The sequence below is a fragment of the Phacochoerus africanus genome, chromosome 12 (assembly GCF_016906955.1).
Source record: "Phacochoerus africanus isolate WHEZ1 chromosome 12, ROS_Pafr_v1, whole genome shotgun sequence".
NCBI classification, from domain to species: Eukaryota; Metazoa; Chordata; class Mammalia; order Artiodactyla; family Suidae; genus Phacochoerus; species Phacochoerus africanus.
In genome coordinates this window covers 18,949,351-18,976,681 of record NC_062555.1, presented here as the reverse complement: position 1 = coordinate 18,976,681, position 27,331 = coordinate 18,949,351, and the positions used below count along the sequence as shown (strand labels likewise).

General features: G+C 46.5%; 1 protein-coding gene across 2 annotated transcripts; it reads left to right on the top strand.

The window, feature by feature from the left end:
* On the top strand, positions 1-27,331 carry LBR (lamin B receptor). Of its 2 annotated transcripts, XM_047754666.1 has the most exons (14): positions 1-133; positions 5,617-5,795; positions 6,355-6,558; positions 10,554-10,664; positions 11,037-11,229; positions 12,690-12,886; positions 14,436-14,490; positions 17,781-17,972; positions 18,764-18,867; positions 19,767-19,892; positions 21,200-21,368; positions 23,671-23,751; positions 23,851-23,973; positions 25,426-27,331. In XM_047754666.1, the coding sequence occupies exons 2-14, from the start codon at positions 5,631-5,633 to the stop codon at positions 25,584-25,586; spliced, it is 1,881 nt and encodes a 626-aa protein (XP_047610622.1). In that variant the 5' UTR covers positions 1-133; positions 5,617-5,630; the 3' UTR covers positions 25,587-27,331. The 2 variants fall into 2 exon arrangements, with proteins under 2 accessions (XP_047610622.1, XP_047610623.1); XM_047754667.1 differs by lacking the exons at positions 12,690-12,886; positions 14,436-14,490.

Below are 27,331 nucleotides of genomic sequence, written 5' to 3'. Positions count from 1 at the left end.
GCGCGCCCGGGCCGCGGGACCGCGGGGCGCGAGAGCGCGAGAGAGGGCAGTGTCGCGCGCGCGGAACCGACGCCAGGTTGCTGCTCCGCAATTCTCCCGGAGCCGTTCGTGTTCTCGCCGGAGCCCGGAGCAGGTGAGCGCCGGGAACCCAATCCCGCTTCCCGCGGGGCGGTCTCCGAGGGGCCGGGGGGAGGCCAACGGGGCGGGCGCGGCTGGTGGGCCGGGGTACCTGGACACCCGGCCTGGCCCCGCGGCCTCGCCCTCCCCTTCTCCGGGTCCGTCCCGGCCGCTGCTGGCGAGGCTAGTGCTGCGCCCGGCCGGGCCAGCTGCGGAAATGGAGCTGCGGTTTTAAATTGCCGACGTTTCCCTCCATTTTGGACGCGCCGCGTCGGTGTAAAATGATGTTGACTGGGGAGGATGTGTGGGTGGGGGACCCTCCCCGGCCTCTTTGTCCCCGCCCTGCAGCGCCCGCCCTCCCAAGCCCGCTCCGAGCGCCTTTTTTGACAGATGAGGGGGTGGCTTAGTGGGCCCAGCTGGTGGGGAGGCAGAGAAAGGCGCGGCAGCCTGGCGGACAGGGAAGTGGGGTTGCAAAGCTGACTTGAATGCGCGCTGGTTGTCACTGGCCTTGAGGGTCGTGGCTCTCGGTTTGGTGACTCTGCAGTGCTGGCTGCGTGGGTTGCATTCCCTCGCCGGGCGTTTCCGCACGCTCGGAAGCCGAATCGTTAGGCAGGTTTGCGGGCTCCTGCTAAAGCTCGATCTTATTTTTCCCACCTTTTTTACGGCTTAAGAAGAAATTCTTCGTAGTGATACCTTCCGTCATTCATAAGGGACACATAGTAAGCACTTGATTGCGGAGGGCCTGGTTCCAGGCGGTTCACCAAAATGACTGCGCGGAGTCTCTCTGGGGATCCTCAGAACGACCCTGTAGATACTTTGGACAGCGATGCAAGGGTTCAGACGGGAGCCAGTGTTCCGCTGCCCGGTGCCGGGCATGCACCTGGCCAGAGCTCAGCTAGACCCACATTCCTGATCCCAGCCCGCAGGGACCTTGCAAATAAACACGTGCCAATCTGTAATTACACTTGTAGCAACTGCTCTGGAGGAAAAGGATGAGGTGTGTGTGTGCGCGCGCGCGGTCGCGCGGGCGTGCGGCCGCTAATTTAGACTGGGAAGCGAGTCCACTTTAAGTTCAGTTTCTGAGAGCTGTTTAGGGAGGAGGGAAAAGTGAGCAGAGGGGAGTTATCGGGACCTTCAGTTCTTTACATTTCTTAGGGGAAATGTCAGGCCATTCTGCCTCTGCAGCCAGGATGGTGGTGTTGCTTCTGCATCGTGCGGCAGGGCAGGAGCTAGGCCAGGTGTTCTTGTTGGGGTTTTGCCTGTTAGGCCAGCCTTTGGACACAGGTGTTGAGGGAAGCTGTCAGATTTGATGGGAGCTTCCCTTTCTCTGCCACATTTTGACTAATTTGAAAAGGTGGGAAAAGATGGCCAAAGACCGTTGTAAGACTGTGATCAGCAGGGAAGAACACATTCTGTTGTGCTGATAAACAGGAACATATTGAAGCCGAAATGTGTAAGGAATCCAGTGCCAGTTGACACTGAAGTTAGCAAGTGTGTGGCTTAATAGAGAAAAGCCTGAGGGTCCCCATGTTTCCACTGCTAAGGGAAATGAAGACACTGTGTTCAGAAAACAAGTTTTCTTTGCAAACATCCTTGGCTAAAACATCTCTTCTGAGGAGGCCTATTTGGACTTCATGAGGTGAGAGCGTAATGACACACACACCTGTCCTGGGGTTTTCCTGTTTACCTGGTTCATTTACTCCTGCAGGATGAAAACGTGATGCACTGCGGGACGCTTGTGTGTGTATCTCGTGCAAAGTGGGAGCGCACATGATGTTGGTAGTTTTAGCTTTCAGAACATTGGTGTGTAAGGTTATCAGTCTCTTAAGGAGAGTCCTGGTTGGTTCCTTTTTTCTTCAACCACCACATGAAAGATTGCTATTGAGTCCCAATTCTTATTTTTTTTTTAAAAATTAAGTTTAGGGAGTTCCTGTTGTGGTGCAGCGGAAACGAATCACACTGGCATCCCTGAGGATGCGGGTTGGATCCCTGGCCTCGCTCAGTGGGTCCGGGATCCAGTGTTGCCATGAGCTGTGGTGCAGGTTGCAGATGTGGCTCAGATCCCTGCTTTGCTGTGGTGTAGGCCGGCAGCTGCAGCTCACATTCAGCTTCTAGCCTGGGAACTTCCATATGCTGAGGGTGTGGCTCTAAAAAGCAAAAAAAAAAAAAAAAAAAGAGTTCTTGTTGTGGCTCAGCAGAAAGAAATCTAACTAGTATCCATGAGGATGCTGGCTCAATCCCTGGCCTCGATCAGTGGGTTAAGGATCCAGGGTTGCCGTGAGCTGTGGTGTAGGTCGCAGATGAGGCGTTACTGTGGCTGTGGTGTAGGCTGGCAGTTGCAGCTCTGATTTGACCCCTCGCCTGGGAACGTCCATGTGCCTCATGGTGCGGCCCTAAAAAGAAAACAAAAAAATTACATTTAGAGACCTAACATGTCCATCATGTATCTTAATTTGTTGAAAATTTGTTTACCCCAAATTATTTAATTGATAACAGAAAAACCTCTTTGGCATTGACCAGAATTGTGTCTGGTATTGCAGATACTATGCATGTGGTAGACAGTAGGTACAACAGAAAGAGACCAATAGAGACATGTTCCAAAAGGTTTTTAAAAAAAAATCTAGGTGACCCCTAAGTCCTGAGGGACTGTGTTTCAAAAGGGTGTGACAAGTTGTTGGAAACTGGAATGGTAGCTTCGTATAGAAAGATGTAATTGCCTTCTTCCAAAGCAGGTGGACCCACGGCAGAGAGCTGGAAACAGTGGTTTGAGTTCAGGGGGTCCGAGGAGAAGGAGGGGGCGCGAGAGAAGGAGGGCACGTTTCCTTCCTCTTTCTTGGCGTTTGGAGGCTAAATGTTGAAATAGGCAGCACTTGCTGTTGTCACCTTCCTTTTTTGTGTGTGTGCCCCTCCTCCGGGTCCCAAGGCGTCCACTGCCCTCTGCTTTCCAGGTGCTCCTCAGCCACGTGTGACTTTGCCCCCCGCCCCTGACCCCAAGAAGCCCAAGTCCTCTCTGCCCGTGAGGCAGTGATGCAGGCAGGTCGGGAAGAAAGCGACTCTTTGGCCCGAGGTGTGAATGGGCTAACAGCCTCCAGTCACCAGCATGTCCCCATGTTTTGTTTCATCTGCCAGCCTAGCTTCTCTCTCTAGCCAGTGAAGTGTGTGAAGTTGTTTCCGTAGGTGATTAGCGGTGAAGAAATGTGCTTGCTTGGGAAAGATGCTTTCTCAGGAGGGGTGTGGCCATGTAACCTTGTCCTTTCTTAACTCCGGGGACACTTCACAAGTTATCTAGTGCGGTTATGTCCCGGTGTCTGCTCTTGCCGGGAGCGGTGAAGAGTGTGTATTTCACACGCTCAGGGGAGACTCGGGGAATTGCTGAGTCGGTGGGATGCAGGTGAGGTAGGGAGAGGTCTTCCCATCAGCCCTGCTGCTGCTCAGAGGCCCGGCTAGTTCAGGTGGTGTTGGGAGGCGTTGGCCCCCGTCCTGTGGAAAAGTGAATCTGTGTTACTCCGTAAGAGCTGGAGGCACCAGCAATCTGTTGATGCTGGGAAAAAGGTGGCAGGTGGGCCTCATGCAAGCGGCAATTCCTCCAGTTTGCTTGCGGCTTCTTAAAAGTGTGGTTGACCAGGCTTGATGGGCCATGTTTTGGTTCAGTGGAAAAGAAGGTGGTCCCTGGGGGCTGGTGTCTGCTGTAGGCTTGAGAGAAAAGAGCCGGGATGTGGGCCCAGGGATGTGCTTGGCAGAGGGACTTGGTGGGCATTTGAGACTGTAGCTCTAAGACTTGAAAGCTTTGTGAAAAATCCCAGATTTGCTGTTCATTAGAGATTTGGAGTTATTTTTCTCCCCGTTGGTAGGCTGCAGTGATGTGAATTAGACAGCCTTGACTTTCCCAGTCTGTTTCATAGTTTGTTTTTAATAAGCATTGTATGTTAAAAAGGAGCTACATCTGTAAAGCCTTTCTGAGACCGCAGTCATCCTCCCTTATCCACAGGTTTTTCACTTTCTGAGGTTCTAGTTCCCCATGGTCCCCTGTGGAAAATTCCAGAAATAAACAATTCATACGTTTTAAATTGTGCACCATTCTGAGTAGCTGATCTCGGACCGTCCCCCTCCGTCCAGCCTGGGATGGGACCAATCCCTCTGGCCAGCGTGTCCTGCCCATTTGTCATCAGTAGCCATCTGGGTTATCAGCTCCACTGTCAAGAGGTAGCGCAGCGCTTGTGTTCAGGTGACCCTCATTCTACATAATGCTGGCCCCAAAGCACGAGCGCAGCGATGCTGTTAATTCAGATTTGCCAAAGAGAAGCTGTCAGGTGCTTCCTTTAACTGAAAAGGTGGAAGTTTGCTTAACAGGGAAAGGAAAAAAAATTGTATCCTGAGGTTGCTGAGACCTAAAGTGAGAAGGAATCTTCTATCTGGGAAATTGTGAAGAAGGAAAAAGAAATGGATGCTAGTTTTGTTGTTGCACCTCACGCTGCGAAAGTTATGGCCACAGTGCATGACTTAGTGCTTAAGTGAAGACAGAAAAAGTGTTAAATTTGTGCAAGAAGAGATTTTGAGAGATCAGCCACATTCACATAACTTTTTATTAAAGTACATTGTTATAATTGTTCTGTATTTGTTCTATTCTTAGTTATTGTTGTTAACACCTTATGGAGCCTAGTGCATAAATTAAACTTTATCCTAAGTGTGTATGTAGAGGAAAAAGCGTAGTATGAATATGGCTGTGTACTATCTGTGGTTTCAGGATTCACTGGGGACGCCTGGGGGTCTGGGAACATATTTCCTCAGATAAGGGTGGTGGGGCTACTGAATATGCAAATTTATACATCAGAAAATGTGTGTCCTTTGTGAGACTGTGCCTTGTTAATTAAAGAACTATGGTCACTGTGGGCGGGTAGCATTTTGCATTAGTGCCAGCCATTTGGAGCTTTTTTTTTTTCCTTTGCATGGCCTCACCTGTGGCATATGGAAGTTCCCGGGTCAGGGACTGAATCTGAGCCACAGCTGGGGGCAACTCTGGATCCTATATAAGCCCCTGCCCTGGGATTGAACTCGCAGCTCTACAGTGACTTGAGCCGCTGCAGTTGGATTCTTAACCCACTGCCTCAGTGGGAACTCCCCATTTGGAGCCTTTATGCTTTGTTGTATAATTACTGCTAGTGTCACTTATATGTACGCCAGTGGCTGTATAAAGTGTTTCCCAATGAGATACCATGTAGCAGAAAGAACAACCTCTGTATGTCCTGATTCTGCCATTTCATGCCATCTGATTTTATGCCTGTGGACAAAGCAATTAACACCTTTAAGCTTTATAGTCTTTTTTACCTTTCAACTGTGGGTTATATAAATACTCTGTCCTCTAGAAGCTTTTCTAGCCCTAAAGTCTTGACCAGTTAGACATTTTGGAAAGTTATTTTTTAGTGTTCAGTGTATGAAAAAAAGACAAATGTAAGTGTGAATGCACTGATTCCCTTTTTTGTTTTTTTTTAAACCATTCAGGCTGATTTTCGAAAATGCCAACTAGGAGATTTGCTGATGGTGAAGTAGTACGGGGTCGATGGCCTGGGAGTTCACTTTACTACGAAGTAGAGATCCTGAGCCATGACAGCAAGTCCCAGCTTTATACCGTCAAATACAAGGATGGAACTGAACTTGAACTGAAAGAGAGTGATATCAAGGTAAGCACGCTTTGATCTTTGAGTATGTTGAGAATAACTGGGATATCCCTGTAGGTGTGATTTTTTTTTTTTTTTTCTGTTTACCTGTCTGTCTGTCTATTTATTTATTTTGCTTTTTAGGGCCGAACCCGTGGCATATGGAGGTTCCCAGGCTAGGGGTTGAATCAGAGCTGCAGCTGCCAGCCTGCCCCACAGCCACAGCCACAGCCGTACCAGAAATGAGCTGTGTCTGCGACCTACACGGCAGCTCACAGCAATGCTGGATCCTTAACCCACTGAGCGAGGCCAGGGATCGAACCCACATCCTCATGGATACTAATTGGGTTCATTACCCCTGAGCCACAGCAGGAACTCCCCAGTGAGATTTTATTGGTGGACACTGAAACTTGAATGTCACATCATTCTCAGGTGCCCGCTAAGTTTCATTCTTCTTCTGCTGGCAATCCTTTGAGAACCAGGAAGCCAGCCTTAGATCCAGGGTCCCAGAGACCCGGTGGGAGGGATCTGCCCGCCTGTGTGTGGACTCGAGGTAAAGCTCTGCTTTCTCCTCCCTCTCTAGCCTTTAACCTCCTTCCGGCAAAGGAAGAGCGGCTCAGCTTCCAGTTCTCCCTCCAGACGCCGAGGGAGCCGCTCGAGGTCGCGCTCCCGGTCCCCGGGCCGGCCCCCGAGGAGCTCCCGCCGATCCGCCTCGGCTTCGCACCAGGCTGATAGGAAGGAAGCCAGGAAGGAAATTTTGGAAGTTAAGCTGACTCCGCTGGTGCTGGTAAGTGTGTTTGGGAGCTCGCCAGCCTCGCCCAGCGTTTAGTCCGCCCCAGATGCATCTTCCCTTTATGTGTGTACGTGCTCAGGTGATTTGCAGTTGATAATATTAAAATGTCAGTGAGATGTCAGGTCAAAGGTGATGACCTTGGAAGATTACATAAAAAACGAATATTTGGAAGACTAGAAGGTATAATGCTTTTAAATACTGTGAGAAAGAATGCTTTTAAGTTATAAGAGTGCCATTTAATATTGTGGTTTAAAAAAGCACTGTTTAAATTTGAAGTAGATGTCTATTATAGACTGAACTGAATAAGTTTTTATAGTGTATAAAAGCTCATGTATAAAATGAGACATAACTGGGAGTTCCCATTGTGGCTCAGTGGTTTAAGAACCTGACTAGTGGAGTTCCCGTCATGGAGCAGTGGAAACGAATCCAACCAGGAACCATGAAGTTGCAGGTTCAATCCCTGGCCTTGCTCAGTGGGTTAAAGATCCCGTGTTGCCATGAGCTGTGGTGTAGGTCACAGACTCGGCTCGGATCTGGCGTTGCTGTGGCTGTGGTGTAGGCTGGTGGCTACAGCTGTGGTGTAGGCTGGCGGCTACAGCTTCTAGCCTGGGAACCTCCGTATGCCATGGGTGCGGCCCTCAAAAGACAAAAAAGAAAAGAACCCGGCTACTATCCATGAGGATGCTAGTTCGATCCTTGGACTTGCTCAGTGGGTTAAGGATCTGGCATTGCCGCAAGCTGCAGCATAGGTTTCGGATGCAGCTCACATCCATTGCTGCTGTGGCTGTGGTGTAGGCGGGTGGCTGTAGCTCTGATATGACCCCTAGCCTGGGAACGTCCATATGCCATGGATGTGGTCCTAAAAAGGAAAAAAAAATTAAATGAGACATAACTGTATATTATAAAAACATACTCTTTTGGCCACGTCTGTTTCATGTGGAAGTTCCTGGGCCAGGGATCAAACCAGTGCCATAGCAGTGGCCCAAGCTGCTGCAAGTGACAGTGCCATCTCCTTAACCCTCTGCGCCACAAGAGAATTCCCCAAAGATGGTATTTTAATGGAAGTATTTTCCGATTTTATGTTGGCGCTATCAGAGTGTGCAGAGCCTGTAGGGTCTTAGGCAATGCATATTTTAGGTAGTAGACCAAATCAAAGTTATAACTAAGAGTAACTGAATAAAAATAATTTTTTATTCTGTTCGCTTAATACTTCCTCTTTTCTGGATAGAATGCATGCAGATTGTGAAGAAGCTTTAGTTTTGGAGTCAGATTTTTAAATTTTAAGAGGTTGGGAATAACCTATTCTATTTTCCTATGTCACTTTCGTTGTTGCCTGTGGTATTGTTTGGATTATCATAAGTTATATAGAGGTAACATGATTTTTAGTTCCTTTAATGGTAGACAGCTTTTTTCTTTCTAAGTGTTCACCATTATAAACAAATATCCTTTTTTAATTTTATTTTTAGGGCCATACCCGTGGCATGTGGAAGTTCCTGGGCTAGGGGTTGAATTGGAGTTGTAGCCGCTGGCCATAGCCACCGCCACACCAGACTGGAGCCACGTCTGTGACCTATACCACAGCTCACGGAAACGCTGGGTCCTTAACCCACTGAGTGAGGCCAGGGGTGGAAGCCACGTCCTCATGGATACTAGTCGGGTTCATTACCCGCTGAGCCATGACGGGAACTCCTATAAACAGAAATTCTTACACAACATCTAATATATCCTTAGGATAAGTTCTTACAAGTGGAACTGCTAGGTGAGATGGAGCGAGCAGATTTGAGGCTTTTATTCTGTTTTGCTAAGTTGCTTCAAGAAAGTTTATACCGGTATGAGTAGGCTATGAATGACATTTTCTCATTCTGAGTACAGAGTTTCTTGGTTTTTTGGGGGAGCGGGGAAGGGGCAATATGATTGTTGAAGATTTTAGACTCCCCGTTTTCAATTGCTTTTTTTTTTTTAATCTTTTTAGGACTGCACCCATGGCATATGGAAATTCCCAGCCTAGGAGTCGGATCTGAGCCATAGCTGCCGGCCTACACCACGGCTCAGGGCAACTCCAGATCCTCAACCTACTGAGCGAGGCCAGGGATCGAACCTGTGTCCTCATGGATACTAGTCAGAATCGTTTCCGCTGAGCCACGACGGGAACCCCTTCAGTTGCATTTTGATTGTGGCTGGTGAGTTGGAATATTCTGTTAGTGGCTCTCTCTGCTAGACAGGTGACTCAGGTTAACGGACAGAATGCTTTCTGCCACATTTCATTTTTTAGCTTTTAATGACTGGTAGATTTTTACCTTGCAACCTCCTTATGGTCCTGGTGACCCCAGAGCCCACAGACTAGCTTCGCTTCTCACCATTCGAGCCCTGGCTGAGTTGAGGATGGGGTGATGCATGTGAAAGACCGCACTTAGGCTGCATGGAGCTTTGAGTCATTTTGTCTGTGTTCTTTCGAACTCCTGTTGCTCACTAAGTACCTTGCTGGGGTGCAGTCAGTGCAGTTTAGGGTCAGCCCACCAGGCTTGTTACAGGATTTCACTTGTGCTTGCTATAGATTATATACCGATGTTTGAGAAACCCAGAGCGTACTTTTTTGGTTGTTTTTTTTTTTCCTTTTTAGGGCTGCTCCCACAGCATGTGGAAGTTCCCAGGCTAGGGGTTGAATCAGAGCTACAGCCGCCGGCCTACGCCACAGCTCCTGGCCATGCCGGATCTTTAACCCACTGAGCAAGGCCAGGAATCGACCCCGCAACCTTATAGTTCCTAGTTGTATTCGTTTCTGCTGCGCCACTATGGGAACTCTCAGAGAGTACTTTTTATGTGGGTCTGTTTGCTGCTAAATGGCTCTTTGGCACGTTGATAAACCTAAGTATATGTTGAATGCCGTCCCTGCTCAGTTAGACTTTGATTTGAACTAGAACTTGATGCTGTATTAATGCTGTCTTTTGCTAGCTGGCCTCCCAAGGGATATACTTGTCTTTTTAGTTTGTTTTCCTCCTCTTGCTTTATTAGCATTATAGTTTGTCAATTTGTGATTTTAAAGGAGCAAAGTTACAGATTTCAGCCATACATTGCCTGGATTATGTTTCGTAGGCAAAAGTACTTCCTGTGAACAATCGGTACCAAACTCCCTGTGCTGCTGGGAGAGGATGAGCGATCCGGGAGAGACTGAGTTGAAAAAAGGGACATTAGGGAAAGAAAAGTTAAGGTTAATAAAAATGAGGCAGATGAAATTCAGAAAATAGGCAGTTTGAAGTTCACTAGTAATTCTCCATAGGTACCCATGGCTGCTTAATTTCCCATTATTGGCTGTTTGGGGGCAGTAAATATCTCTTCCTCTTTTTTTTTTTTTTTTAAACCAACTAATGAACTAATTTACCAATTTTTACTTTATCTACTTCTCATAGCAAATACTATTAGAACATTCGTTATGGAACAGTGAAATTATAAAGAGTCTAATTTTGTTGAAAAGATGAAAGCCCTTCTATGGAAACCACTACCGGAAGGTTCCCCTCTTTTGAAGATTGGTCCCCTCTTTTGGTCTTTTTTTTTTTTTTTTTGCTATTTCTTGGGCCGCTCCTGTGGCATATGGAGGTTCCCAGGCTAGGGGCTGAATCGGAGCTGCAGCCACTGGCCTACGCCAGAGCCACAGCAACGCGGGATCCGAGCCACGTCTGCAACCTACACCACAGCTCACGGCAACGCCGGATCGTTAACCCACTGAGCAAGGGCAGGGACCGAACCTGCAACCTCATGGTTCCTAGTTGGATTCGTTAACCACTGCGCCACGACGGGAACTCCCTGGTCCCCTCTTTTGAAGATTCTTGTCTGTCTTATTCCATTTCATTTTCAGCAAAAATAGGCTACACTTTTCCAGAACTAAGGCTCTGAAAATCTTTGGTTTGTTCGATGCTAGATTTTTACTGCCCTATTCCTTTTTAGTACGTTACCATTCCTCTGGCTGAAACGTTTTATATTCTTCAATTTAGAAGCCATTTGGGAACAGCATCAACAGATACAACGGAGAGCCTGAGCACAGAGAGAAGAATGATCTTCCTCACAAAACCACGCAGGTGCACACCGGTTCATTCTCTCTCCAGGTAATTTTTTTCTTTGTGGATGTGACTTTCGCTAGAGAAGCATCTTGAAAACCATAATTTTTCTTTTCTTTTCTTTCTTTTTTTTTTTTTTTTTTAGCATTTATCAGTACTTTATTCCTTTTTACAGACAGATAATATTCCATTGTAGGAATATTCTACATTTTATTTGTTCATCAGCTGATAAACATTTTGGTTGGAAAGCCATACTCTTTCTTACAGTTTTTTCTAAGATTCTGCCCTTAAGACTGAATGGAATTGAAGAGATTTATTGTTATTAGTTTATGGCTGTGTTAAGAATGCTGAATTAATTAATGTGGTGGCATTAGTGATACTGAGCACAGATACTTAATACTTTGTATATTTTTTCAATAGGAAAAATTCCATTTGCCGCAGGAGAGCAGTTATCTGTCCACACAGTATAGCCTTCGTCCGAGAAGAGAAGAGATCAAATTAAAAGAAATAGATGCTCAGGAAGAAAAAATTGTTACAGAAGGACCTACATCATTGAGAACCTTTGAAGTGACAACCAAACAGCCGAAGGAAGTAGAGTTTGGAGGAGTACCTGGTAGGTATCAGAACTGGCTCCGGGAGGGCAGGCAGGTGGGCGAGTGTAGTGGCTATAAAATGAACAAGAAAGGCCTTTCTCTGAAGAAATCTGAAGCCGGCCAGGTAATGAGCCAGGTGGGAACTCGGGGAAGCATTTGGGTCAGCAGCCACAGCAAAGGCCCGAGCGGGAGCATTTTTGAGGGTTATCGCAGAGGAGAAAAGGGTGCCGCTGTGGCTATATTTAAAGCTTTTAGTAGTTTGCTTAGATTTTAAGCAAAGAAGTGACAAAGGGAGGGTCAGTGTGACATTTGTATGGAGGAAGGATGGTGATGATTAGTGACTAGAAATTTGGCAATCAGACCGGCAGGGCCTGAGACGGGGAAGGAGCTGCACACTCCCGTGGTGTCACGGCGCCTGCCCTCCCTGCCAGACAGGTTGCTTGTGAGGTCAGGGATCTGAAGGATCAGAGGCTTGGAGTGACTAAGTGGGTGGAGCTGGCGAGGTTTTATGAGCTTGCAAACAAAAGTGCTTCTCTAGGAGTTCCCATGGTGGCTCAGGGGTCATGAACCCAACCAGTATCCATGACGATATGGTGTTGATCCCTGGCCTCGCTCAGTAGGTTAAGGATCCAGCGTTGCCGTGAGCTGTGGTGTCAATGGCAGACACAGCTCGAGTCCACCTTTGCTGTGGCTGTGGCGCAGGCCGGCAGCTACAGCTCTGATTCGACCCCTAGCCTGGGAACTTACATATGCTGCGGGTGTGGCCCTAAAGGAAGAAAGAGAAGAAAGTCCTTTTCCATCAAAATCCTGCATGGCTTATTAACAGCTTTGTATTTTGTAAGTTCTGACTCTTGGCTAGTTGACTTGTTGGAGATTGGTGTCCAGCATCACTTAAAAATCCGTGCACGTTGTGAGTGTGTTAGAATCTTAGGGACACAAAGTTTTTTGTTTTTTGAAGAGCAGACTGCTAGCTTTCAGATGTTCCTGTCTTCAGTTTGCTGGAGTTTCAACATGTTTGCTGCTGTAGTGATTGGAGTTTAAATGTCTTGGAGCTTGGTTTCTGTGGGGGCATTTAGAGGTTCGGTGCTGGACATCTGCTATTACACGACTTTAACGCCTGTGGTCGCCTTCCCACAGGTAGCAGTGAGGACTTTTTTTCTTTTTTCATTTTTGGCTCCCCCGAGGCATATGGAACTCTTGAGCCAGAGATCAAAGCTGAGCTGCAGTCTTGACTGAAGCCACAGCTTTGGCATTGCCAGATCCTTAACCCATCGTTCTGGGCCAGGGATCAAACCCTTGTCCCAGCACTTCCAAGATGCCCCTGATCCTGTTGCACCACAGTGGGAGCTCTAGAGGTGAGGACTTTCTGATGGTGCATTAGAAATTGGTTTCAGACAGCTAGCCGGAATGATTGTTGGAAAAAAAAATAAAATAACTCGGATTGAAACTAGAGCCTGGAATGTTCACCAATGACTTGCAGGTGTTTTAACCATCATGCTCGGCCTGCCTGCCTTCCTCTTCCTGTTGCTGTTGATGTGTAAACAGAAAGAGCCCAGTCTTCTGAATTTCCCGCCGCCTCTGCCAGCTTTGTCTGATTTATGGGACGCCAGAGTATTTGGGCTCTACCTCATCTGGTTTTTCCTGCAGGCTCTGTTCTACCTACTGCCGATTGGGAAGGTAAGGTTTTGCTGGTAGGGCGTGTGGAGTTAGAGGATTTTCCTGCCCCCCTCCCGTGTTGACATGAAGACGTTTACAGTAATCTTAAGGTGAGGAGATGAGTCCTTGGTCCTGACCACCCAGACTTACTTAGGTTTACTTTGTTCAGTCTTTGCGCTCGTGTGCTGTAACGCGTGCTGATTAAGCGGAACTTGAAGAATCTGATTGAGGGTTCTTGTGTAACTTTCCAAACCAAATAGAAGAGAATGAGCTATTTTGCAAAATAACCTGACTAATAGAGGTGGCCGGGGAAACAAAAAAGTCTCTCTTAGTGTATGTCGCTTAAGATGCAGAATTTGAAATCATGAATTGATAAGCTAGCGAGCTCAATGGATTTTAGTCTGTATTTTACTGTTTATTTTGAATAGGATGCGTTTCTAATTTTCATCTCTTTTAGAAATCTTGTTGTCAGGGACATTTTAGTGTTCTTTTCAAACTCATGCAATGTCTTTAAAATTTGTCCTCATTGCCAAGTGTAGTTTTTTCTTCTTTCAGTAGAAGACGTTACTTGGATATTTTTAAAGGAACATGATCCTGCTGTATAGCACAGGGAACTCTATCTAGTCACTAGGGATGGAACATTTTGGAGGATAATGTGAGAAAAAGAACATGATTGAGTCACTTTGCTGTACAGCAGAAATAGAACATTATAAATCAACTATAATAAAAAAATAAAGGAACATGAGATTCCTTAATAAATAATTCATTTAAGGATCTTATTCTTAGGGCTTTGCAAGTTTGCCAACTGTCTGTAAACCAAAGGATCAGTTTTACTAGAGGTGGTAAACGCCAGTGACAGGTGGCTAGAACTGCAGACTTCACATACTTCGAAACCTTACCATAATGTTGTTGGCTCTAGAGAGGGTTTGTGTAATGTGAACCTTCAGGTATTTCTATGATAAGGCTCAACAGTAAAAACCACAAATTCAGATAGACGTAGTTCAAACTAGATGATATTTATTAAGAAAAGAAGTTTTGATGGTTTAAAAAATATACATATACACGTGTGTGTGTGTGTGTATGTTTTTTGTTTTTTTCACAGACTAAAACCCAGCACAGTAGTTGTTAGATACCTTTACTAGATAGGGATCATTTGAAATTAGCATGTGGAATTTTGTTAATCCTGTGATCTCAAACAGATACTACATTTCTCTTGGCTTCCCTTTCATAGCTAGTGAAAGGGTAGTTTAGCCCGAGACAAACACTGAAGAGTTTTGAACTAGTGATTGACCAGATAGACAGGTTTTTCAAAAGCACATTTTGTCTTGTGGTGGAACATGGGCGGGTTGAAGGAAGGCGGCTGTTGGAACCTTTCCTGAAGGTGAAATTGCTTCATCAAAGGATGTGCCAGGAAGATTTTTGAAACTTGTTAATTATGTTTTCCCATGAAAAGATGATCCTTCTTCTTAGGCGTGTTGAAATTGAGGTGCTGTTACAAGACGTACATATCATGGTAAAGTGTTGCGCTTTGTAAAATTTTGAATTAAAAAAAAACACCTTTTCTTTTAAGGTTGTAGAAGGAATACCTCTTACTGATGGAAGAAGACTCAAGTACAGATTAAATGGTGATTTTTTTTTTTTTGGTCTTTTGTCTTTTTTGTTGTTGTTGTTGTTGTTGTTGTTGCTATTTCTTGGGCCGCTCCCGCGGCATATGGAGGTTCCCAGGCTAGGGGTTGAATCGGAGCTGTAGCCACCGGCCCACGCCAGAGCCACAGCAAAGCGGGATCTGAGCCGCGTCTGCAACCTACACCACAGCTCACGGCAATGCCGGATCGTTAACCCACTGAGCAAGGGCAGGGACTGAACCCGCAACCTCATGGTTCCTAGTTGGATTTGTTAACCACTGCGCCACGACGGGAACTCCTTTTTTTTTTTTTTTTTAAAGATTCAAATTGATGACTTGATAGCTCAGACTTCTGGGTGCAGTTCTCTTTAAACTGTCAAAGCTGATTACACCCCAGGAATAGTAAATAGTAAATGACCTCTTAGTCCAAAGGGCATGCAGATCAGCTGCTCATACCTGCAGCCAATATGTCAAAAATTAAGCCATGTAGAATTCCTGTGGTGGCTCAGCAGTGAGGAACCTGACTAGTATCCACGAGGATGCAGGTTCGATCCCTGGCCTCACTCAGTGGGTTAAGGATCTGGCGTTGCCATGAGCTGCTGGGTGGGTTGCAGATGTGGCTCTGATTCTACCCCTAGCCCAGGAACTTCCACATGCCGTAGGTACGGCTGTGAAAAGAGGAAAAAAAGTCTGTGTATAGTGTAGTTATCCTAGATGAGTTTCCATTTTAACTGGATCAAGTCAGCTGTTTTCCTTTTTTTGGGAATTACATTATACATTGTAATTCTTGGCCTTTTTAAATCCTGTCACTTCTCACCTTTTGAAGTTTGGATCCTTTCTTCAGTAACTCATCTAGCAGTCACTGTTTCTGAAATCACTCTCTTGGGCTCTAAGAGGTGTGCCAGGTGTGTAAAGCCTCGAACCTGGCTCAGCGCCTGACCCATGGCAGATGCCTAACACTTGTCTGCTGCTACTGTCAGTATCGCCTTTACTTTTCCCAGGCTCCCTGCAGCTGGAACCAGGTTTAGAACCGCTGACACACCCTCCCTTGTGTGCCAGCGACCCCCGTGAGGCCAAGCCTGGGGAGGGGCGGGGTGTTCAGTTTGTCCATCGGGTCCATTGATGTTCGTGCTCTGTGGGCTTCTGCTAGGTGCCCGTTTACTTCTTTTTTTAAAATTTTTTTAGTCTTTTTAGGGCTGAACCGGTGGCATATGGAGGTTCCCAGGCTAGGGGTCTAATCGAGCTGTAGCCGCTGGCCTACACCATAGCCACAGCAACTCGGGATCCTCAACCCACTGAGCAAGGCCAGGGATCGAACCTGTAACCTCATGGTTCCTATTCGGATTTGTTAACCACTGAGCTCGGATGGGAACTCCCCATTTACTTCTTTTCTGAATGCTCTTCTTTTCCATTTTCTCTTCCCCTGAGGCCAAGCCCGGAGCTGGTGGAGCAAACAGGTCGGGGGTGGGGTTGGGTGGCTGAACCAGCTGCTTGATCCTTCTTTTGAAAATTTCCTCATCTGGTTCCTCTGGTTCTAATGCTGTGAGATTCCTCTTGATGAGCGTTTACCATTGTAAACTAAGGGGAGTCCCAAGACATTCTGAGAATCGAATCCACATAGGCTGGGAGCAGGGGACTTCTCCATCTGTCATTCTTTTGCTTTAAGAGGCCTACATTTTATCTGTGGTAAATGAATGCATGTTTTATCTTACTATTTTTTTTGCTTTGTTTTTTTTTTTTTTTTAGAGCCACACCCGCAGCCTATGGAGGTTTCCAGGCTAGGGGTCAAGTCAGAGCTACAGCTGCCGGCCTACACCACAGCTCACAGCAACACTGGATCCCTGACCCACTGCGTGAGACCAGGGATCCAACCTGCATCCTCATGGATCCTAGTTGGATTCTTTTCTGTTGTGCTACAAGGGGAATTCCCTCTGAGTAAAGTGACTGTTTTAAAAAGTTAAAGTTTGAACAGTTCAAAGTTACTCATTGGAGCACACCGATGTGTGGAAGATGTGGGTTTAAATGATAAAGTAGAGATGGCCATTTTACTTTACAAAAGCCTTGACAGTCGAATTCTTTTGTGCCTAACACCTGCCTCTTTTCAGTGTTTGACTGTTTTTATCCCAATGTCATTTGATGGCTTAGGGAGCAGTTTTTGGGCTCAGCTCCTGAAAGCAATACGATTTCTTGAGTCAAAAGCAAAAGTAGATTGGGGAGTTCCCTTGTGGGGCAGCGGGTTAAGGATTCCAGCATGACTGCAGTGGTGTGGGTTTGATCCCTGGCCTGGGAACATCCCCGTGATGTGGGTGTGGCCCCCAAAAAGAAAATGAAAAGAGAAGGCAGACAGTCCGATCAGCCTCCGTCTCTGGAGCTGTAGCGGGGTCAGCGCCGAGCAGCAGTTCCTCCCGCGGGGCCTCGTGTGAACAGCTCTGGCCCTGCGGTCCCCCCCGTCATCCCCGCCGAGCTGGTCCCCTCAGTCTCCTGCCTGGCCTCGGGGACCATTTATATCGTGGCCTCTTCTTTGAGGGCAGGGTCTTGAGATCTGTGTTTGGAAGGTAGAACCCGACCAGGACCTTTGGGAACCACTCTTGATAAGTTATTTAAAGTAAAGCGAGTTCTCCTTTTTAACCACCTAAAGACCTGAAGTTGTGTGTTTGCCCAGCTCTTAGAATGAGCCACTTGACTTTGACCCTGAGGGTTTGGATTATGGGAATTTTGAGGTGCTTTTCGGCTTTTTAATAGTGAACATCTGTGCACGTCTTTTCAGCCCCCTTCATTAAAAGCAGATGAGCGTTCGCAGTGAAAAAGAATATGCCTTCAGTGTGTTAACCTGTCGGAGAGATGGTGCGAGGGGTACGGCGTCGGTACTGAAGGCTGCTGTGTCGCCCCGGGCACGGCTTGTTCATCTCTTTGTGTGTATTTAGCCTAAATTTTAAGACTTTAAGAAATAGGAGTTCCCGTCCTGGATCAGTGGTTAATGAACCCGACTAGCATCCATGAGGATGCGGGTTCCATCCCTGGCCTCGCTCCGTGGGTTAGGATCTGGTGTTGCCATGAGCTGGGGTGTAGGTCGCAGACACAGCTCAGATCCACATCGCCGTGGCTGTGGTGTCGGCCGGCGCCTGCAGTTCTGCTTGGACCCCTAGCCTGGGAACCTCCCTATGTGGGGGCGGGCCCCCAAAGCCCAAAACAAAGCACAACAACACTGCATTGTTTTATAATGGTACAAATCTCATGTGAACCCTGGCTTAACATGAATTTTTTGCCCCCCTGCCTTTTTTTTTTTTAAAGGATTCTATGCTTTTATCCTGACATCTGGACTCGTCGGAGCATCTTTGCTCTGGGACGTGGAGCTTTATTACGTGTACAATCACTTCCTCCAGTTTGCACTCGCAGCCACTGTTTGGGCCGTGGTCTTGAGTGTTTATCTCTGCGCCAGGGCTCTGAAGGCACCTCGGAATGACCTGTCGCCGGCCAGCTCTGGTGAGCGTGTGGAAACGCGGCTCCTGCGAGCGCGTCCCCCAGCCCCCAGCTGTCATTTCTAGGCTTCCTAGGTTGCTCTCGTACCCTCAGTTTATGAGAGAGAAAGAAAAAAACAAAGACGAAGAAAAAAATCGGAAGAAAAATAAAAGGATGAAGGATTATTTGATGTTCCCCTCATACTTTCCTGTTCATTTCTTCTTCCTTTTTTAGTCACTCAGTGACAGTGGGACATTTTAATAACGTACAGCACTCAGTGCCTCTAATAGCATAACAACTTATGAGAAATATTTTTCGTCCCAAAGAGTAAACATCCTTTAAAAAAAAAAAAAAGACAGGAGAGATCTCACATGGGTTGATTCTAACGAAAAGTATTTAAACATTAAAAAAAAATTAAAATGCTTATTTTAAAAATTGTGAGTCTGTATTTAAGAATAGCTCCGGTTCCCTTAAAATCCAGCAAGCTGGGAGTTCCCTGGTGGCCCAGGGGGTTAAGGATCCTGCAAAATCTCTGCTCTGCCGCAGGTTCGATCCCTGGCCCTAGGAACTTCCACGTGCTTTGGGAAGTGCCAAAAAAAAAAAAAAAATCATCCAGGAATCTGGCCCCACAGGCCCCATGCCCGTGGCAGCATGGCTGTTTCCAGATGGGCCAGCGGGGGGTGTCTTCCCCAGTGGCTGTTGCCAGTCTTCTGGAGGTGATTGCATCTGACCCTGGAGAGAAGACAGCCGAGCAGTTTAAAAGCCTCATAATTGGGTTTGGAATGCTGTTTAGCTAAGATCCTTTTCCTTCTTAGGCAATGCCATCTATGATTTCTTCATTGGCCGCGAGTTAAATCCTCGGATTGGTACTTTTGATCTCAAATACTTTTGTGAATTGCGCCCTGGATTGATTGGCTGGGTATGTCTCTCTCTCATTTTTTTTTTTAATTTCAATTCAGTAGTACAGATCAGTCTTGCCTTTAGAGAGAACCGTAGACAGCTTTAAAGGAAGCAGTGGGTGGTCTGTCTTTAGGAATAACTATAGCTTTCCATAGGTCTGTGTACTTAAAATATTTTCTTACTGTAAATATAGTCCAGAGGGTTATAGGTTATTGCACATTAAAAGAGTTTGTTTTATTCCAATTATACCGGTTTATGTTTAGGTAGAAAAATAATAGTGTAGATGAATTTATTAGGAAAAAATATTTTCCTCTGCTTTAAAAAAATGTATTTTGACCTAATTTTAGATATGAATGCAAGCTGCACATATAAAGATGTCCTTCTTATCACTTCCCCCAATATTAACATCTGGCAGAACCATAGTATAAGGAACAGCAATTAAAACCACCACCACCACCACCACAAATTAACACCCTTACGGCATTACCCGTTCAATCCACAGAGTGAGGCTCTGCACTTTTCCCACTGTCGCCCTTTTCCTGATCCTGGACGCTCTTCAGGGTCCGACACCTCATTTAGTTGCTCCTTGGCCTTCGTCTCCTCTCCTCTGTCACAACGGCGGAGTCTTTCCTTGTCTCTCATGACCTTGACACTTTCGAAGAGTTCTGGTCATTTATTTTGTAAGAGGGCTCCTCAGTTTGGGTTAGTCCAGTGTTTTCTCGTGATGGGGGTGAATGATGTGTCTTTGGCCCGAAAACCTTTGGCAAGAAATAAGTGTTCTTGGTACCGTCAGGGGCTCATGAGGTGGCTGTGTCTTGTCACTGACGGTGGCTACTCGGTCAGGAGGTGTGTGTGCGCCTTCTCGGCTGGGAAATGACTGTCTTTCTGTGGAGACTACACCTGCCCCTTCCATTTCAGGTGGTCATTAACTTGGTGATGCTTTTGGCTGAGATGAAGGTACAGAATCGCGCCTTTCCATCCTTAGCCATGATTTTGGTCAACAGCTTTCAGCTCTTGTACGTGGTGGACGCTCTCTGGAATGAGGTAAGTACTTTTAAGAGGCTTGGAGTCAGGCGGCATTGAGTGTGGCTGGGTCGCTGGCATGCAGCCTGGCTTGGTACCTGGCAGGTGTCTGGGCAAAAAGTAGATGTTTGGTAGCTTTCTTATTAGGTTGGGTGTTAGAATTCCTCTGTGTTTTTGCGCCACACCTTAAAGAACTGAGAATGTGAACTTCAATATAAATAAATGACCCTTTCTCAGAGCCTCTGCTGGCTGCGTGCAAATCATCTGAGGCCCCAGGAACTGGGTGGGGCTGAGGGTCCTGCCCTGGCCTTGCCCCAGCAGTTTCTACCTTGCCCCTCACTCCTGGCCCGCTCCCACTAGCCCTAGCCCTCCCCTTAGCCCTAACCCTGCCCTAGCCCCAGCCCAGTCTGCTTTCTCACCCGCTCCCCTGGGCATAAGAATAGGAAATTTTGACTCGAGTGTGAGCCCAAGGGGCTGGAGGTTGTAACATCCATTTTTCTGTTGTGTGGTCTTTTTGCTTTTTTTCGGGGGGAGGGAGGCTCGTTGGGGCCCTCACTTTTCTCTCATCTAGAACACCGATTCTCCATCAAAGCTTATACGTGCCGGGTTTCTAGTCAGTGGTGTGTACTGGGGTTCGAGGCAGGTCAGCGATGCCCCCACGCTGGGCCGTCTCCACTCTCCAGGGTCGGGCCTGCAGGTATGTGGTCCCAGGCGGATCTGGCTGCTGGCCGGGCTGCCCTCAGCCGCGAGGGGTTGCGTGCCCGGCCTAGTTTACCTCGGGCCGTGAAGCAGGTGGTTGCCCGTGTTGCTGGGTCATCGGAAGAGCCAGATTAGGATCAGAGGTTTGGTGGGTGCACGTGGGCTAGGTGCGGGGCGGCAGTGGAGACGTGCGCTCCCCGCCTTCTGTCTCCCTCGTCTAGTGGAGAGAGCGGCTTAGATAGAGTCCCCCAGTCCCTCCAGGCTCCAGCAGGTGGTGGCATCCGAGAGGTGCCTCTCTCTGGGGACAGTGCAGGAAGGCAGCCGGGAGGCCTGGAGGAGGGGGTTCCAGGCAGAGGCGCGGAGGCAGAAGGGGCGCTCGGGAGCACTGTTGTTTGAGCATCGTGGAGTGAGAGGCTGGAGTCACAGCAGATGCAGCGGAATGACTTGGCGTGATGGCCACGCTCGGGGAGCCAGATGCCCGCCCCTGCCTGCGAACATTCTTGGTCGTGTACCTTCCCCGAGCCCTTGATACGTTTGACTGCAGACTCGTGCTTGATTTAAACGCGTTAGACGCGGAAGGTCCTCTTGCCCACACGGAAGAGCAACTTTCCCTCCTCTGCACCTTCCAGGAGGCGCTGCTGACGACCATGGACATCACCCACGATGGCTTCGGGTTCATGCTGGCCTTCGGGGATCTGGTGTGGGTGCCGTTTATCTACAGCTTCCAAGCGTTTTACTTGGTCGCTCATCCCAATGAACTGTCCTGGCCGGCGGCTTCTCTCATCGTGGCTCTGAAGCGTGAGTGTGACCGTCTCACTCTGCGTGTTAAACGTTGTGTGCAGAGACTCCTGTGCCCTGGTAGCTCCGTATCGATTCGGGCCCTGAGAGATGCCACCGGTAGCGCAGGCCTGAAGCGCTGTGTGCTGGATGGGTTGAGTAGTAAAGAGAATGGCTCTTTCTTTCTCGGCTTCCTTAGTAGTTCTTTAAACATCATTTTAGGCCAACCATTGAGTTTTAAAACTTATTAAGTTTAGTTTAAAATAATACTTTTAGTAATGAGTCATTTTTTTCTGCTGACTGCCTGCTTTTTCTGGTAGCCCCTTAAAAAGTCGGAAGATTGGGGAGTTCCCGTTGTGGCTCAGCATGTTGCAAACCTGACTAGTATCCATGAGGTTGCAGGTTCGATCCCTGGCCTCACTCAGTGGGTTAAAGATCTGGTGTTGCCGTCAGCTGTGGTAGGTTGCAGATGTGGCTCAGATCCCATGTTGCTGTGGCTGTGGTGCAGGCTGGCAGCTGCAGCTGATTCCCCCCTAGCCTGGGAACTTCCATATGCTGCAGGTGCAGCCCTAAAAAAAAAAAAGGTAGGAAGATCGGCCTTGCATTCACAGAGCTTACACTCTAACGGGAGAAATAGGCACTGAGCTGAGACAGGGCTGTGAGGCGTAGGAAGAGCCTATAAGAGGGACTTATAGACCAAATATGATGGGGGTTTAAGGTAGAGAGAGCGTCTCTCTGGAGATTATCAGTGTGAACTTCCTGGAGGATATGGTGTTTGCCTGACTCACAGTGGGTAAACCTGGGGTGGGAGATGGCTAAGTCAGATGGAGGGAACAGCTCGGCCGGGGTGGATGGCATTGCTGGGCCGTCGTGGATTAGCTTCAGGATGGCTTTTTTCATTACACTGTGGATTAAACAGCCCACCAGAGGGTGGGCAGGGAACTTCGCATGTTGCTGATTTTGCTATATAATCAGTATTTATGCTGGAAGAATAAGTTCAAGCCATTGGTTAAATCTAAGAGGTTCATCACTGGTTTGGTTAGTACATGCCTGTGTGTTATGCAAGACAGAGTATGTCTGTTTTACAGTTAGGCTAAAAATAGGGGCATTCCCTTGTGGTACAGCGGGGTCAGGATCTGGTGTCGTCACTGCAGTGCCCTGGGTCGCTGCCATGGTGCAGGTTCGATCCTGGTCCAGAAACTTCCATCTGCTGCAGGTGCAGCAAAAAAAGGGGGGTGGGTGGGTGGGATGGGAGTTATTTCCTACTGCTTTATTAAGGACTAACACTGTCGTATATTATTGATATGTCAGGACTTATTGATTTTGACCTTTTGAATTTTTTTTTTTTTTTTTTGCTTTTTAGGGCTGCACCCACGACATCTGGAGATTCCTAGGCTAGGGGTCTAAACAGAGCTACAGCTGCTGGCCTACACCACAGCAAGGCAGTATCCAAGCCGTGTCTGCGACCTACACCACAGCTCATGGCAACACTGGATCCTTAACCCACTGAGTGAGGCCAGGGATCGAACCTGCAACCTCATGGTTCCTAGGCGGATTCGTTTCTGCTGCGCCATGACAGGAACTCCGACCTTTTGAAATTTGAAATAAACCTACTAATTTGGAGGCTCGCAGTGGGATTCAGCATATATTTATGTGCAAGTTGTTCTGGTGCTGATGCTGAGCTATAGTTTAATTACGAAAGTGTTCGCCGTTGTGGCCAGCAGGTATCACAACTAACATGCGATTAATTATACTGAATGCCAGCATCGATTTTATTGTAATGTGGGCTATATTCAGTTTTATTCATGGATGTAACTGTGTTTGTCAGTTTTGCCTTCAAGGCATTTCCTGGGTAGATGATGAAAGCAGGATGGCAGTGAAGTAACCTATCTTTTTTTTTTTTTTTTTGTCTTTTTAGAGCCATTCCTGCAACATATGGAAGTTCCCAGGCTAGGGGTTGAATTGGAGCTGTAACTGCAGGCCTACACCACAGCCAAAGAAACTCAGGATCCAAGCCACATCTGCGACCTACACCACAGCTCACGGCAATGCTGGGTCCTTAACCCACTGATCGAGGCCAGGGATCGAACCTTATCCTAATTGGGTTGATTACCACTGAGCCTCAACAGGAATTAGGAGATTTCCTAACTTCTTCTGACGTTCTGAGATTGAGACATTTTGATTTGTTCTTAAGGAAGCAAACTATTCTATACTTTAGAAATTTCCCTGGAGCACAGGAGTAGTTTCCAATTGAAATTACAGATGCTTTTAAATAAAGATTATGTCAAAATTGTTAACGAACGAAATTTTTAAAAAATTACAGTGTGTGGATTTATCATCTTCCGATGTGCAAATTCTCAGAAAAATGCATTCCGGAAAAATCCTAATGACCCAAAGCTTGCACGTAAGTATTGGTTTCTGTCTATGGTTTTTGTATTGCATAATGATTTTGTGTCTCCCTTTGTCTGTAGCTCATTAAAAATGTCTTTTTGTTTTTGTGTAGATTTAAAAACCATTCACACTTCAACGGGAAAAAACCTTCTCGTGTCTGGATGGTGGGGCTTTGTTCGCCACCCCAATTACCTGGGTGACCTCATCATGGCCCTGGCATGGTCCCTCCCGTGCGGTAAGCATGTCAGGGGAGCGCTGCTTGGGTCTTTCTCGCTGCCACGCATGGGATGTGTGTGTCCTTGTTGGGTGTGGGGGTTGCTGTTGGAGGTCGGGGTTGCCCGTTCCCCTCTGGGTGCTGTGCCTGGTTCAAGTGGCACCTCACTCATCCAGCTTCTGAGGTTAACTGGGGATTCACAGAGCCTGAGGTTTTACTCGAAACATCTGCAAGCACAATTGGAGGTTTTAAACTATACCTGTTAGCTTTTTTCTTAAGTAGAATTTGTAGAAGTTGCCTTTTTATGTTTTTATTTTATTTTGTTGTTGTTGTTGTTGTTGTTGCTGCTATTTCTTGGGCCGCTCCCACGGCATATGGAGGTTCCCAGGCTAGGGGTCGAATCGGAGCTGTAGCCACCGGCCTACGCCAGAGCCACAGCAACGCGGGATCCGAGCTGCGTCTGCAACCTACACCACAGCTCACGGCAACGCCGGGTCATTAACCCACTGAGCAAGGGCAGGGACCGAACCCGCAACCTCATGGTTCCTAGTCGGATTCGTTAACCACTGTGCCACGATGGGAACTCCCTATGTTTTTATTTTAAAGTGATTTTTATTTTTTCCATTATAGTTGGTTTACGGTGTTCTGTCAGTTTCTACTGTACAGTACAGTGACCTGGTCACACGTACATACATACATTCTTTTGCTCACTTTATCCTCCATCATGTTCCATCACAGGTGACTAGATAGAGTTCCCAGTGCTGTACAGCAGGATCTCATTGCTTGTCCATCCCGAAGGCAGTAGTTTGCATGTATTAAAGAAATTGCCTTTTTATTCACGACTCAGTGGAGGTAGATTCTGGAATCTTTGGTTCTTAAGCAGAAGAAAAGGCACGCTCTGTGTTTGTGCTCTGTGTCAGCCCGCTTGTCCGTTCTCTCTGCTTAGCCCTGAGGACCGCAGGGGAGGAAAGGGGGGGATTTGCTTTGAATACAGGGATGGATGTTCTGATTTGTTGTTACGATGGATTAGTCACTCTTCTGATAGCCTTGTTTTAATTCATTTTTAAATTTGTTATGATTTATTTTTGCTTTTTGGGGCAACACCTGCGGCACATGCAAGTTCCCAGGCTAGGGGGTCGAATCAGAGCCATATCTGCAGCTTACACCACAGCTCACAGCAATGCCCAATCCTTAACCCACTGAGCAAGGCCAGGCACTGAACCTGCATCCTTACGGATACTAGCTGGGTTTATAATCACAACAGGAACTCCCACTCTTCTGATGGCTTTTAGTTCAGATACTACCTTCTGCCCCACAGGAGTGGCATTTCATGAACTGGTTTAGTCGTTTTCCCCATCATCGGAGAAAATGAAGCAACGGGGGGTCCATTTTAGAGGATGCGGGGAACAGCAAGGGCAGCAGCGCAAGGTGATGATAAACAGGCCTCGTCCTCTTGGCTGTTGCTACCCACAGGTTTCAGCCACATTCTGCCTTATTTCTACGTGATTTACTTCACCGCGTTGCTGGTGCACCGAGAAGCCCGCGACGAGCACCACTGCAAGAGGAAGTACGGCCTGGCCTGGGAGAAGTACTGCCAGCGGGTCCCCTATCGCATCTTCCCGCACATCTACTGACCCTGCCCGCGCTGCTGCAGCGCACCTGCCGCTCTAGCTCCCGCTCACCAGGAAAGAAGAAAATCCCCGAGAACCTTCTCTTGTTGCACTGACAGCATCTTGCCGTTTCCTTGTCTCTTTGAGGCAGGACTGTAGAGCCAGACAGTAAGTCTTCTAATGTAGCCATGTTTATTTTTTTTAAATATAACAATTAACATAAGGAAAGTGTAGATAAAGACGTTGGAATTGGCGTTCTGATAGGAAACGTTCAGTCCTTCAGTCTTCTAAACGCACTGAATACTATTGATGTTTATGGTTTTTGCTTTTCAAATTTGGATTCTTTTGTCAGTTGGTTTTTCTTAAATGAAAATGTTGTTACATTTTAAAAGTATATTTATGTTTTATTGCATTAAGAGAGTAGAATTTTTGTTTCCCTTTAAATTAAATCACTTACTAGTTATGAGATTTGAAGCTCCGCTGTTCAGTGCTCCATGGGAAGCGGGTGATGGTGAGTGGACATTGTTTGCTGAAGACTTTTAGCGGTCATTTGCTTAACCTCAGCCTCTGAAACTGCATTCGAAAATGTAAATACGTCGCTTTTATGTAATATATGGTGACTTCAGATTTTCCTGTATAGTATTTTGAATGTGAAATAATTTTCAGGACTAAGTATCTTTTTAACAAACATTTGCAGTATTTTAAGTTTTGTAAAGTAATTTCATGTGAAATGAACATTTTGAAACAAGTAGAATTCATTTACTAGTGTATGAAAGGCGCTCTTAAAGCATAGGAAGAGTATTTTTCCTAATCCAAAGTGTCGTGAATTTGGCTTTGCTACCTCAATTGCAGGTGTGTATTTGCCTTTATAAACTCTTGCAAATAGAAAATATATATTTTTGGAATAACATCACTATTTAAACATTTTTACACAGATTGGTGTTTGGAAATCTGCCATTTCAGGGTAATATTTTTGTATGTCTTTGACTTTTTTAATTAAACGGTGTTTTTGCTACTGTTGGCTTAGGCAGTTTATGCTGTATTTTTGCATATCTTTATATTTTACAAAACTCTACTCCCTCTAAAGGAGTGTTGTGTTCATCTTTAGAAATCTATTTATGTAAAAACAATTTAAGGGAATAGTTTCAAATCATTTCTTTTAGTTGAATAGATGTGTATAAGGTAGTGTTAGCCAGTAAATTCTACTGAGATTGATACAGTCTCCTTAGTAACTGTCCTATAATGGAACAGTAGTAAATTCACTAAACTTTTGTCTTCAGAGGAGTTGGATTGTTCTCAGTACCTTAAACATGGGGAAATCTAACAAAGAGAGCGTGTATGTTTGGGGTTTTAATTATACATTTTATATATGAGCCATTTAGAATATGCAGTGTTGATTCTACACTGTAATCTGAAGTGTATATAACTGGGCTTATGTTAATGTGATCATGAAGTTGGTTTGTTCTAGCATGCTGCAGGCCTATGGTCTTTAAACATGGTTTTGGTGAAGCTGTGTATGCAAGCAGTTTCTTCATGCTTTTCTCTGGGCATCAGAAAATGAGGTGCCAGCATATTCTATACTAGATTCACCAGTGAAGCTTTGGGGGGGGGGGGCTTGCGTTCTTTTCCTTGGTAATGAAAAAGAGTTGTTACCAACAACAGTGCTGCAGTCTCTGGTATCAGCTATAATTTGTTTTTGTTTTTGATATGTTTATTGGACAAGTTTTATAATGAAGTTTTAAGTTGAAAATAAAAAGATGTTGCTTTGA